Genomic DNA, 14,857 nt, shown 5'->3' with positions numbered 1-14,857 from the left:
TTCATCCGTTGTTAACCTGTAAATAACACCCCACTCCTAAAGGCTCTTGAAGTGGTTACCCCCATTCCTATAGACTCTGAACCCCTATTTGCCCCTATTCTATAGATTTATTGCTCCTACTCCTGTACATTACGACACCATGTTTGTTCATATACATTATGAAACCTCTCTGCCTTAATCCTACTATTAAGCCCAGTATTCCCTACAAATCCCACTCATACTCTTCTATAAGCTATGACTTCCAGATCAGCCTCTCCTATAGTATATATATTTGGTGATTAAAAAAAAGAGAGAAAATTGGAGCAGCACTTGTATAGGTCAATCACGGGTGCAGCTGATACAGCTCTGAATTCAGGTGTTATCCCTCCGATTGTAGTAAATCAATGTAAATGTTTGAAAACATTATAAAACCTATACAAATTTGTTATCCCCATAATTGCACCGACCCAAAGAATAAAATAGACATGTCATTTGGGATGCACAATGACAGCTGTAAAATCCAAGCCCAGAAGAAAATGGCGCAAAATCACTATGAAGTGCAATTTGTTACACAGAAAACAAGCTGTCACAGATCTCTTTATGTGTAAAAATAAAAAAGTTATATATTTTTGAAGGTGGGGAGTGAAAAATGGAAATGAAAAAAACAAAAAAGGGCCAGGTAGTTAAGGGGTTAAGGAGTGCTGCTTTGCTACGGTATTTTTCTGGTATATTGGGTGTATAGTTTTCTTGTGTGTGTGTGTGTGTGAGCTTTGGTCAGCTCCTGCTCTCTCCTTCTTCTCATCTTCCCATAGACAGTTGACCTTGTATTTGTTTTTCACACTGAAATCTATGCAGAAATGCATCTTGTCAGGATTCTTGTGTATTTTTACCATTTGACTACAACTGCAGATCCAGCACTACAAAGTTTGACAAAGATCAGTTGTGTTCACAACTTGTCTCAACTTGGGGATAGCTAGATTTAACCTTTCACATGTTTGCCTCCTACTCAGCTGAGAATTTACATATGCAAATAAATTAATGATGGAATTAAATCATATGGAGAGGTGGATTCATCTTTTAGCCAACATGTTCTCATTGTATACTTTTATTTCAATCCATACAGCCACACTATTCCAGCCTCTTATTACATCTCCCACCACTGTTCATCCCGGTTCTGGCTACCAGATTCCAGATGTTTAGCAGTATTCTCATGGGATTTTCGAGGAAGAAAAGAGCTGATCAGAGGAGAAAGAAAAAATATTCTCTAATGAGATCATATTAAAGTAAATCTACCATTTGATTTGATGCATTATGAACCACATATACCTTAAGAAGGCTGTAGCTACACTGATGCAGAAACATGTCTTGTTTATTCCCTTAACTGAGTGGTTTTGCTGAAAAAACAATTATAAAATATGAGAAAGAGGCTCTGTTGCTCTTGTGGCTGTTCCAACGCTCTACTCACCCTAATTATCCACTACTCCAGCCTTGTCCTGTATGTGGAAGTAATGCGTTTATGTACGGCAGAAAGGGCACCCAGCTTTCCCTGAATTGTTTTTTGAGCAAAACCACTCAGTTATGGGATTAAACAAGATATGTTTCTGCATCAGTGTAGCTACAAAATTCTCAAGGTATGTTTGGTTCACAATGCTTAAAAACAAATAGTAAATTTCCTTTTAACTTTGATCTATTGATTGATGCAAAGTTTGTTGAAAAGCTAGTGGCTATTCAAATGACACATTTGCATGTTATCAGCTTTATAATGATATAATTAACAATAAAACTTGCTCGCTTTACTGTTTATATATTACACAGAAAGAAGGTGAATCTTTTTAGGGGTTGTTGCATGCTGATGTATCTGAGCGCTGATCAAAAATGTAATCAGTTGATTAGAAACATCATAAAAATTGTTGTAACTATAATTATCTAATGTAACTTTTTTATTTTAGATACTTAAGAATATTCCAAAATGTAGATCTGTCCAGCAACTTCTACTTCAGGTACAGTAACAACTTTTTCTTCTTTTGCTACAATGAGTGAAACAAATGTTTGTAAATATAGTTTGAACTCTCTGGTTACACTGTAAGTTAACAAGATACGATTATTTTATTTCCCCCTCTATCTTTTCTCAATTTCTCCTCATGTCAGGGCAGTACTATAAAATATGTTGGTCATCTGCACATTCTTTTTTGTATCTAACATAATTCGATTTTCCATTTTCTTCAACTATAACAATTTTTTCATAAGAATAATATATCCTATTAATATTAATCAATTGGACAATTTTATGTGAACTATTTCTAGCTATTTAACCCCTTCACGACTGCCAAACTGCTATAAATGTCCTAGTTGCACATGCCCCATACAGAAAGGACGTTAATAAACGTCATGACAGTGATCAACTTCAAATGGAAATATCTACTGAACCTAGAAACACAAATATTAAACAGGAGAACCGCCCCTTTAATATGATATCTGGATTGTGATGCTTCCTAGAACCAGAGATATCCCACCCAATTTTTATATATAACATTTCTATTTCTGAGATTTCTGATTGTACTTTCCAGAATAGATATCTCTGGTTCTGTGAAGCATCATATGAAAAGGGAAATTCTCCTGTTTAGTACGGCACCAGAATTGTGGTTCTAGGTGCAAGGATTCAGGAGATATAGGCATTTTCAGAAGTACATGCGCCCTCTGCATTTGTAGCTGAGCTTGGGGTACGGGTGAAAGTGTGATGGAATGGTGCTGTTCATATTTATAACATATATTGGTAAAACTTTATTCAGTTTTACTACTTATTGGAAAAATGACTTATTGGAAAAATTACAAAAATGTATTGGCTAATAAAGAAAATATGTAATTTGCCTCATACACATATTACAAAAATATAAGTGTGGGGGCAGGATAATAGCTCTGCTTTCTTGATATGGAAAGTGAAGCCTCTTGTCTTTTACCTGATCAGCCATAAATTCCAGTCCATAAATCGGCTGCAGATGGAGGGTCAGGTGACGATCGCCAGTTAGAGATCACATGACCCTCCATCCGACCCTCCATCTTATAATAGATGTATATTGGTAAATAACCTAATAAATCGCACCCACACTTTAAAAAAACATGAGGTAAAGTGGCCAACCCCTTTAAAGTCTCACCTGTCATGGAATAAAACCAAGTAAAAATTTGTTTTGATATTTAAAGCTTTTCCAAAGACATTTGGAAAGCGTTTATCAGAACAGTAAAAATGACCTGGACATTCATGCATCAATTACCATTGGTCACGAATGGGGTAATGTAGATTACTCAATATCTGTATTCTTCTATTTTTTTTTTTTAATTCCCTCTTCTGCACTCCATTTATCTGCCCATTTATAGGGTTTCTTCTCCAACTTCTAGACGGATATAAGCTTACAATATTTATTACTTTTGCTTATAGTACACAATCTACTAAAAAGCTGTTTTATTATTTCTGGTATTTATGGCAGTTCCTCTACTACCCTGTTTCCCCGAAAATAAGACACTCCCCCCCCCCTCCCCAAAAATAAGGCCTACTATCATTTTTTTTCAAGCTTAGTTATTTATTGTTTAACAAATGTACATGTGAAATTGTGCTCTTGGAAAAATAAGACATCCCTTAAAATAAGACCCAGTGAGTCTTTAGGAGTGTTTAGATTGTTCTCCCTGTTAGCACATAATTTATGTTTATTTCTTAAAAAAAAAAAGGCTTAACTTTTTAAATTTTCAAGTATCTGACCAATGGTAACTATACCTTTTTTTAATCCATTTTTGATATTGAATTATCTTATGTAAAAGATAATTAGAAAAAGTACTATTTCCCCTTAAAGGTTTTAATGGAAGAAAACTTTCAATTTTCCTAAGATTTTAGTCCAAACTTTGTGTAAGATATGGCCTTTATACCAATTTCAGGTTTCTCAAATATCCCTGTCTCTAACAATTGTATTACATTATAAAATGAGATCTTAACCCCCAATTTTTCCTTAATGCTGACTACAAATGACCAAGATTCACAGTTAAGGAGATTTTTTATTTGCACTTGATAGAAATATGCTTTTATCGTATACTGCACCCTACCGGTACATGAAGGAGAGCGCATAGATGCCCATGGGCTACAGTACTCTGATGCCACTGACAGCCCCAAATGGAGACTCATACCCCTTATCCAATGTATGATATGGCAAATAGACAGGCAGATTATACACCCTAATGTTCGGTATATTCAGGTCCCCTCTCAGCTTCACAAGCATCAATATTTTGAGACTAATACGAGGACAGCAACCCTGACAGATAACATGAGAAATTTCTCTGTTCAAATTCTTATGTCTCTGTGAGTTAAAAGTAGAGGGATAGTTTGGATGGGGGTACAATAACCCGTAGGTTAACCCATCTCTTCAGCTCCTGATTCGTTGGAAAAAGGCAGGGTAATTTATCTGATAGATCGAATCTATCAGATACCACACCCAAGAACTTGAAACTGGAATGCCACATATTGTAGCCGGAAGGGGGTCACCAGACAGCCGAGGTCCTAGAAAAAGTAATTAGCATTTTGTATGATTTATCGGAAATTACTATATTTAGAAAGTAGCTGTATCACCCCTGGCTTATTGCGCATAGGATCTGCCATAAATAAGGGCTAGTCATCCATGAACAGGGTCAAATGCAGGGAGGTGTTTCCTATCCTAATACCAAGATATTCTGAAAAATACTATATTCAGAAAGCAACTGTAACACCCCCGGCTAGTTGCGTATAGGATCTGCCATAAATAAGGGCTAGTCATCCATGAACACAGTCAAAAGCAGATAAGTGTTTCCTATCCTAATACCATGATACGTAGGGGGGGGGCACCCTTGGCATGTGCCCTTATGCAACATAAAAGCCCGGGCTGCTCACCCTGGCCCTTGGCATACATTGCTGAGAAAAAAGTGTGAAAAGGGATTGTGAAACCCATCCGGTCCAAAACCTGCCCCAACTACCGAAAGAACACATTATGAAATGCTTCTTCTGTGTCGATGGTGACTATGGATATCCCCACCCCCTGGGTCACTAACAAGGAAGCGTCGAAATCGAACAGTATTCCGCATGTTAGTTACTGATGATCTGCCTACTGTGGAACCCACTTGAACAGGCATAATCCACATTCTAGGGCTGATATAAGGCCATGTTCTAGAGGCTAAAATAGGCTGAGTCCTGAAGAGGGGTTAAGACAGTCTATCCATTCAGTTTCTGGTACGATAGTAAGGGTTGCTGGACCAACCTTATAGCAGTGGTCCCCTTCTTCCTATGGATGGCGTTCTTGTACCTCCAGGTACTCCTTTACACCTTTGGGCCTATGGCAATATCATGGCCACTCTATGCTAAGAGGGTACAGAATTGCATTAGCTGTTTGTTTGTTAGTTACATACAGGTATCGATTTATGACCCATGATAACGGATAAACGTGTGCAGCCTGTGTAAACGTCCCATATGGTGGGACAATCCCTCAGGCTGTACACAGCAGGTTACATTGTTATGTTATTTTAATTTTATTTGATATTAACAATAACTGAAATTTAAACATGTTGTTTTCAACAGAGGGTCGTAAGAGGTCATTGCTAAAGAATCTGGCTGTTCACAGAGTTCTGTATCATAGTATTTTAATGGAAAGTTGAGTAGAAGAAAAGCAACCAGGATAACCATGGCCTTGATAGGATTAAGAAAATTTTGGGGAGATTCACAATTTGAGATGCACTTTTATATACTAATGATGCTGTTGGTGCACCATGGTAGTTCCCTTAGCTCCTGAGACCCTGCAATTCCTACCAAAATCTGTTCTTCCTGCTTACAACGTTGTCCCATGCGTCGTAAAATTTCTTCTTCCTGCTTACAGCGTTGTGCCATGTGTCTTAAAAGACAAATCAATGCCTTATTTAACGGATGTAGAGGGTAATGTTCACCCAGAGTAGTTCTCTGGGTGCACAATCTATCTCATTAGCATGCAGATTAAAATGGGAGTTTCTGAGAAGTGCAAGATAAACAATTTACTGAGATAATCGGTGCATTTCTTTATACACTGCCAGCAGATTATAAAAGCTGGAGGAGCTGGCACATGCTCTTTAACTGCTGTAATATTAATACTGTACTATAGTTTTTTTGGTTTGTTTCATTTGATTTCTTTTTTCATATTCTTTCACTTTCAGTTACAGTTATGATTTAAGTCACTCTCTTCAGTATAATCTTACAATCCTCCGAATGCCGACTGAGATTATGAAATCTGAGATGCCAACTCAGACAAGACAGGAAGGTTTTGATATATTTGAAGATGAAGCTATAAGCAGCCATGGAGGAAGCAGTGAGTAGATCACACTTTTGTGAACTTTTTATTTACAATATATTATGTTCGCCACTGTATTTTTGTTCCTTCCAAGCATGTGATTAGAAAATAAAAAATAAAAACAAACACACAAGGGAAATATGATTCTGAAGGATGTATAGCTGTGTTGTTTGTTTTTGTGAATAAAATTAGATATAATGGGACAGATTTATCAAGTGCCTGAAAGTCAGAATATTTCCAGTTGCCCATGGCAACCAATCACAGCTCAGCTTTCATTTTACCAGTGTTCATGAATATTTTAAAGGGGAGCTGTGATTGGTTGCCATGGGCAACTGGAAATATTCTGACTTTCAGACTGCTTGATAAATCTGCCCCATTGTGTGTGTGTGTGTGTGTGTGTTTTTTTAGTATGTTGATCTAAAAGTCTTACCATGCAATTGTGTATAGGAAAGAAAGTAACTCTGTAAAATCCTAAATTATTTTTTTCCTTTTTTTTATTGTAACAGCCCACATTTTCTTGCTTTAAGGGGAACCTGTCACCAGGACCCTCATCTTCAATAAAGAAGTCCATTTCAGCTGCATTGCAAATATGCCTTTCTGCTCTCTCTTTCCTTGCACCCTGACAAAATCCTCTGTTTAGTCCCAAGGGCTGGCTTTTGTTTGCCTGCATTTAAAAAAAACACATGACTTGTTTGTACTGCTCACTCCTCAGTTCTCAGCTGTGCATGGGCAGGAGGGAGGAGCTGTACAGGATAACAAAGGTGGGGGCTGAGAGCTGGGTAGTGAGCAGCACAAACAAGTCACATGTTGTTTTTTAAATGCATGCAAATCAAAACCAACCTTAAAGGGGTGTTCCCATTTCAGCAAAGTAATGTTATTGCTTTTATGATAAAAAGTTATGCAATTTTCCAATATACTTTCTGTATCAACTCCTTACTGTTTTCCAGATCTCTGCTTGCTTTCATTTTATATAAACTGTCTATGTTTACTTCCAGTGGACAGAAATCTGACCATGGTCACACAGGTGCACTGCTATGTGTTATAATGAGCCTTGTACCTGTCTAATGTTAAAGAAACCCTGCACCGCTCAATATATACCAGTTCCATTCATAATGTAACAGGGCCCACACACTAAATGTCAATTAGTGAAAAGAAAACAAGAAGGAAGTGTGTATAATGGCCAAAAACTATATACAAAATTTTTATTTCATTTCATAATGCAGTACCAAACAAAACATAGTTTAAAACATCTAAAAAGTACATAAGTACATATTAGAAAGACCACTGTATCAAACCCTGATAAGTAGATACATGACATTGCAAAAGTAATACTCAATAAATAAATATTGCCACAAGCCCCAACTGTAAACAGCAATTGTGCAAGAAAAGGTTTTTTAGAGAGTCATAACATGTAATCACATGGAGTAAATGAAAAAAGAAAAATGGCACAACCTAAAAAGATCTGGCACTTTGCTGAAGTATAGTTACCACATCAAAAAAGGAAAGTCCATGGAGCGTAAAGGCTAAATGGATATGAAGCAATGTGTAGGAATACCCCACGCGTTCCGTCGCAAGCAGCGACTTCCTCAGGGGTCAATTAACTCAACAATATGTACATCTCCTATAAATACCTCCCCCAGGTGTCCACCCAGCCAATAGTAAATTAGTTACATACCCTCAATTCGGATCCACACACCTGTGTGCTATATTATCGGTGCAAACTAGTAAATGGTATCTAGTCACATGGTTTTAGTCATGTGATATCAGTCTCATATCGCGAGAGGGCGACACAAAGTTAGTGCATGCGCAGGATCTAAAGATACACACGGTTTTTTGGTGCATGCGCAAAAACTTAGTCTCAAAAATACAAGTTTGTAAGGTAAGTCATAATGTCCATTTTGGTTATGCGCGTGCGCCAGAACAAAGTGAGACCAAAATATTATCGCCGCAGATTGGTGGAAGGTATCTGGTAACAAGGTTTTAGTTATGTGATGTCAGTCTAATATCGCGAGAGAGCGACACAAAGTTGGCGCATGCGCAAGATCTTATAATATAGACGACTCACACACACGGTTTTTAAGCGCATGCGCCAGAACTTAGTCTCAGAGATACAAGTTTGTAAGGTAAGTCATAATGTTCGTCTTAATTATGCGCGTGCGCCAAAACAAAGTGAAGCCAAAGATAGTGAATCGCCAGGCGGGGACACCGGACCGCCAACAATGCAGAAGTAAAACATAAATATCACGGTTGTACACAGGCAATATATCTGGAAGCACCAGATCGCAAATAGAAGAATAATACGAACATCGTAACTGTATAAGTGATGTACAAAAGTATTTACTAGTAAAGATGTTTTTTTTTAAATTCACTTCGTCTACAATGTGGAGCAATTGTTTGTGAGGGCTAGAAATGATATATAGGGGCTAAAAGTGGTGGACACCAATGGGGGAGGTAAAAATAACAACATTAAAAACATGGTTGTTTGGTACAAGAGATAACAATAATAAATCTATATACATAAATTCTTCAATAAATTCTTCAAATACATTATTTAGGTAAGGTGAACACTCATGAAACATGATCGTCCAAGTCCAGAACGAGACATAATATGTATCGTGAAATCCATGGAGGAAAAAAGGAAAGATTTTCTTGGGTGAATTCAAGTCCTTCTTGAATGTCCAAAAACATTGAGGTTCAGTTCCAAGAACAATAGGGCCCATCATGGGATGAGGAAGATGGTTGGTTATTTTGGAAATATCTTTAAGGTGTTCAGAACTATATGACAGCCAAAGACAGGGGTTCTCGCTCGTCTCTCAAAGGGACTTCTTTGGATAGATTTTAAGTATAATTTGTTGGAATAGAAGGTATCACAAATTCCAAATAGTTGATGGACTGCCCATAATTATAAGAAGGAAGATTAATGGTGAGTATGAATAATCGTGTCGCTCCAAGGTGTATACTATCAGTGTTAATATTCAGTCCAGTGCTTTATAAAAGTGTTTACCCAAAAGAAATTCTATTGGAGATTAAATAAATATCGATTAATGGAATCAATCCGAAGTGCTATAATTGAGTCGCGTGTAACCATAATCCATAGAATGATGGCTTTTTCCAAAGTGTAAGTGATAAGGGACCAAAAGGGTCCGATGTCTAAAAGGGGGTAAAAGAAAAAAATATACACAATACAATATACAGTAAAGTACCCCAAATGTGGCAAAAATAAAGTGAGTAGGCAAAAAGATAAGAAAAGTGGGAACGTGAAGTATTTAGCCTATTCCAGAAAAGATATTTTTCCCGGGATAGGCTAAAATAAGGGAACACATGTCTGATGTGAATAAATAAATAAACTAAAGATTATATAATTTTTCACAACTCACCATTTTCTGGATGATCCTTATCCTAACGTTGTTTGTAGAATCCCGAAAAGAGAAGGTCCTCATTTATTCCTGTGGGTGCAGTGCAACCTAGATTGTAAATCCAACGTGCCTCCCGGCGTAATAGTTCCGGTGTAGTATCACCCCCGCGAATATTTGTTTGGACCTTATCAATGCCAACCATCCGAATGCCATTTGTTTGTCCCATATGGAACCGCCTAAAGTGGGTGGCTACCGTGGATAGTGTTTTTCCCTGACCAAAATGTTTTGTGGCATTTCTGATACTTGAAAGGTGCTGTTGTACCCTTTTCCTTAATTGTTGTGTTGTCTGTCCTACGTACAGTTTCTCGCATGGGCAAATTAGGCCATAGATCACATTTTGGCTTTTGCAGTTTATGTAATTACGGAGGGTAAAGATTTTGTTGCTGTTAGGGTTAGTTACATGTTTCGTTGGTCTCATCAAGGGGCAGACCGTGCACTCCCCACATGCATAGGAGCCAGTAATTTTAGTACCACAGTTAGATTATGTTCTTTTTCTCTGGAAGTGGCTTCTCATCAAGCTGTCCTTCAGATTGGTCGCTCTCCTTGCGATTAAACGGGGTCTCTCAGTGATGAGAGTCTTCAAGCGTGTTTCAGCCATTAGGATGTTCCAATTGTTATTCAAGATTCTCTTGACAGCTCCCCATTGGTTATTATATGTGGTAACTATACCTCCTTTAAAATCCGTAGGTTTTGTGCGTGGTCTCAAAAGATCCTCCCTTTTGTTTTGGGCTGCCCTTTGGTAGGCCCTGGAGATAGTCCTTTTGGGATATCCCCTGTTCTTAAACCGTTGGGTTAATTCCAAGGCGTTTCTGCGAAAGTCCTCATCCCTAGTACAATTCCTTCTCACTCGTACAAATTGACCTATGGGTATACTGTTCCTCAGGTGCTGTGGATGGAAGCTATTGTAATGTAGGAGACAGTTGGTAGCGGTGTCCTTCCTGTACAAATCCGTATGGATATGGTTGTTCTGAATGCTGATCTTCAAGTCCAGAAAGTCGACGGAACTCTCAGTGGGATCCGATGGCAGGGGGCAATAATAGGTCCTGTTTCCCAGTTGTCGTTTGGCCTCATCCAGATACATCTCAGTGGGCTACAATACCACGTTACCCCCTTTTATCAGCCTCTTATTATGATATTGGGGTTTTCCTTTAAGGACTTGATAGCCATTCTCTCCTTCTGGGTCAAATGGTTTAGATGGTAAAGCTTCAATGTCCAATGCAACCTGTATGGTTATGTGCTTCATTTTCCTGCAGCAAGGAAATTGTATAAAAAGTTATACAATTTTCCAATATACTTTCTGTATCAATTCTGTATGGTTTTCTAGATCTCGGCTTGCTGTCATTCTATAAAAAAAAGCTTCTATGTTTACTTCCAGTGGAGAGAAATCTGACTATGGTCACACTAGCACAATAAACCAAAAAACTTAACACACCTAGAACAGTCTTGTACATGATTAGTTTATGAGCTTTATGACGTACACTCACCGGCCGCTTTATTAGGTACACCACGCTAGTAACGGGTTGGACCCACTTTTGCCTTCAGAACTGCCTCAATTCTTCGTGGCATAGATTCAACAAGGTGCTGGAAGAATTCCTCAGAGATTTTGGTCCATGTTGACATGATGGCATCACACAGTTGCCGCAGATTTGTCGGCTGCACATCCGTGATGCGAATCTCCCGTTCCACCACATCCCAAAGATGCTCTATTGGATTGAGATCTGGTGACTGTGGAGGCCATTTGAGTACAGTGAACTCATTGTCATGTTCAAGAAACCAGTCTGAGATGATTCCAGCTTTATGACATGGCGCATTATCCTGCTGAAAGTAGCCATCAGATGTTGGGTACATTGTGGTCATAAAGGGATGGAGATGGTCAGCAACAATACTCAGGTAGGCTGTGGCGTTGCAACGATGCTCAATTGGTACCAAGGGGCCCAAAGAAAATATTCCCCACACCATGACACCACCACCACCAGCCTGAACCGTTGATACAAGGCAGGATGGATCCATGCTTTCATGTTGTTGACGCCAAATTCTGACCCTACCATCCGAATATCGCAGCAGAAATCGAGACTCATCAGACCAGGCAACGTTTTTCCAATCTTCTACTGGCCAATTTCGATGAGCTTGTGCAAATTGTAGCCTCAGTTTCCTGTTCTTAGCTGAAAGAGTGGCACCCGGTGTGGTATTCTGCTTCTGTAGCCCATCTGCCTCAAAGTTCGACGTACTGTGCGTTCAGAGTTGCTCTTCTGCCTACTTTGGTTGTAACGGGTGGCAATTTGAGTCACTGTTGCCTTTCTATCAGCTCGAACCAGTCTGCCCATTCTCCTCTGACCTCTGGCATCAACAAGGCATTTCCGCCCACAGAACTGCCGCTCATTGGATGTTTTTTCTTTTTCGGACCATTCTCTGTAAACCCTAGAGATGGTTGTGCGTGAAAATTCCAGTAGATCAGCAGTTTCTGAAATACTCAGACCAGCCCTTCTGGCACCAACAACCATGCCACGTTCAAAGGCACTCAAATCACCTTTCTTCCCCATACTGATGCTCGGTTTGAACTGCAGGAGATTGTCTTGACCATGTCTACATGCCTAAATGCACTGAGTTGCCGCCATGTGATTGGCTGATTAGAAATTAAGTGTTAACGAGCAGTTGGACAGGTGTACCTAATAAAGTGGCCGGTGAGTGTATGTTAAGGTGGGAAAAGGATTTAGGAAAAATAATACCCCTAAAGGACTGTTTTTCTTTTATAACTGAGATTCAATATAATCTAAATTGTCCTGATCATAGTGAATATTTTTTGGTTCTGAGAGGGCATTTGTCACCCAGACGATTAGCCTATAGTCTATACAGATACATCAAATATATGTTGGAGAGGATGTGGTGAACCAGCTGGCCTATTCCATTTACAGTGGAGATGCCTGTTTTTATCCAATGTTTGGGTACAAGTAAAGAACCTGTTTGAGGGAACTTGTAAGACAACCGTATTAGCTTCTTCAGAAATATTTCTACTCAGTATTGTCTCCTAGTATATTAACTTAAACAACATAAAAAGTATAAAACATAAACAAAGTTTCTTTAGGCTGTGTTTAGCAGCCCACATAAAGATTTACAAAAAGTGGAAAACTGATTCAATGAGTTGCGGGATAGAAAATTATTATGTGTGTAGAGGGGGGCAGGGGTGGTGATAGGTCCCAGCCCATTATTAATTTCTTTTTTGGATCAATGATTAGGAAATTCATGTATTTGACAACCCTTGAGTGCAGAAGCGGAGGGAGAGGAGAGGGAGAAAGAAATAAGGAAACATCTGTTCCACACCGCTCAAAAGTAATGGGGCAGCCAGGTTTTTCTGTTCTGTCTTGGTTTTGTTTTATTCAACTTATACTAAATTGCTGTGTCACCTTATATCTGTAATTGTAAAGTTGTTTTCACAGATTAAATTTAAAAACAAAAAAAGTGGTGAAAAATGATCAGTGTTCATCTCTTTTAATGTAAGTTCACGAAATTTGCCTGAGAATAAAAGCCAATTTTGGGGTTATTCCACAACATGGGGAGATGTATCTGTCTACACCAGCTATTTGCACCTGAAATGCTGTCATCACATTTACTGAAGGTTTTAGACCATTTTTAGGTTGTTTTCCAACTCCTCCAAAAAAGGGGCTTGTCCTTGGTAAACACGATTGTCTGTCTAGTTGTGTCGACTTGTCTAATGACCGACACATTCATACATCTCCCCCATGTGTTTTGTCTCCTAAAAGTTCACCTATCCAAACTCCTTAGCGTTATCTGGTGCCTCTGACTTATACTCGCAAATGACCTACAAAATGTGCACTTCAAAATCCATATAAAATCAAAAGTTCTTGTTGCCATATACATAACCCTAGGGTTTCGCCTTTTACGGCTTCTTCCATGTCCTAGTTTATGTCTGTATGGGTTCTGCTATCTAACCAATGAGTGTAAGATGAAACGCCATTCATTCCACAGATGTCCAAATCTGTAGTGCATTTAAGATCCAGTGTGGAGGTCCAAAACTTACTTATCATCCCCAAGGTAATAGACTCCTGCCCTAACTAGGGAAGTAACAAGCATGTTCCTATCTTTTAAATACTCCTTGTATAACCCTGACTTGTTTCTAGTGGTGAACAAGAGTGATTTCTTTTGTACTTTTGTCAAAACATAGGCTTTTGAAAATGAATGTACACTATATTCAACTTGTTATGTAAGTTCTAATTTGAAAATTTGGTTTCTCTATAGGTACGTTTGGGATTTGTAGTGAACCCTACATGAAGTATGTATGGAATGGTGAACTCTTAAATTGCATCAAAAATATTGTTCACCGTGATTGGTTACTTTATATCATTCATGGATTTTGTGGTCAATCCAGTATCCTTTTTATTGCTGAAGAATGATGTCAGATTACATACTGGGGTATTGTATTCATACATAATTTTGCATAGATTTCTTTAAAAATTTATCCCAGATATAAGGCATCTTTTTGTTAAAAAAAACCCTTTTTTTTCCATTACAGTGGTTTTCCTCTTTTGCAAGAAACCCCATAAGGGGCAGAGCTTATGTGGGAAAGAAGTCTATTCTTACCCCTTCGCCATTCTTATGCCTTATGGTAACCTCTCTCTTCCCCTGGTCATCCCACTTCTGATGGGACCTTGCTGATGAAGCCCTCCAAGGAACATGACTAAGGAATTATCAGCAAGGGGCCTTCAGGAACTGATGGTTTTCACAACCAGAGATTTAAAAGCAGAAAGCCATGTTGTTCCCATATAATACCTCCTTTTGAAAATATTTTAGTTGCTTCAATGATCATTACCTTAACAATTATCTTAGAATTATTAATTTATGGTCGACCAATCTACGTAACACTTATGGCCAGAAGATCAAGCAAATTTGCAGGAACACGTTTCCTAAAGAGAGGAGCAAATTGTGAGGTAATAAACACGATTTAGTTGAGGGGTTATTATATAGAGATAGAATTTACACAAATGTGCACAAATTAAAAAAAATTGCTGCGATATTTCAGATTTTCTTGTGTTCTTTTGTTTTGTTATAATTTGCTGATATATGGGATATTTTTGTTTGTCTTATCACCCATTGCATCCACATCTAATATAGTTTTGTAAC

General features: G+C 38.3%; 1 protein-coding gene across 5 annotated transcripts in view; it reads left to right on the top strand.

The window, feature by feature from the left end:
- FIG4 (FIG4 phosphoinositide 5-phosphatase) overlaps positions 1-14,857 on the top strand; it is a 279,940-nt gene that overhangs the window by 92,461 nt on the left and 172,622 nt on the right. For all 5 annotated transcript variants that reach the window (XM_072141804.1, XM_072141806.1, XM_072141807.1 and 2 more), the window contains exons 6-9: positions 1,929-1,979; positions 6,172-6,323; positions 13,976-14,104; positions 14,564-14,664. In XM_072141804.1, coding sequence (XP_071997905.1) covers positions 1,929-1,979; positions 6,172-6,323; positions 13,976-14,104; positions 14,564-14,664 — 433 coding nt within the window. The remainder of the gene's footprint in view (positions 1-1,928; positions 1,980-6,171; positions 6,324-13,975; positions 14,105-14,563; positions 14,665-14,857) is intronic.

Source organism: Engystomops pustulosus, chromosome 3, assembly GCF_040894005.1.
Source record: "Engystomops pustulosus chromosome 3, aEngPut4.maternal, whole genome shotgun sequence".
Taxonomy (NCBI): Eukaryota; Metazoa; Chordata; class Amphibia; order Anura; family Leptodactylidae; genus Engystomops; species Engystomops pustulosus.
Note: the sequence above shows the minus strand (reverse complement) of the source record. Positions and strands in the feature narration are given on the sequence as shown.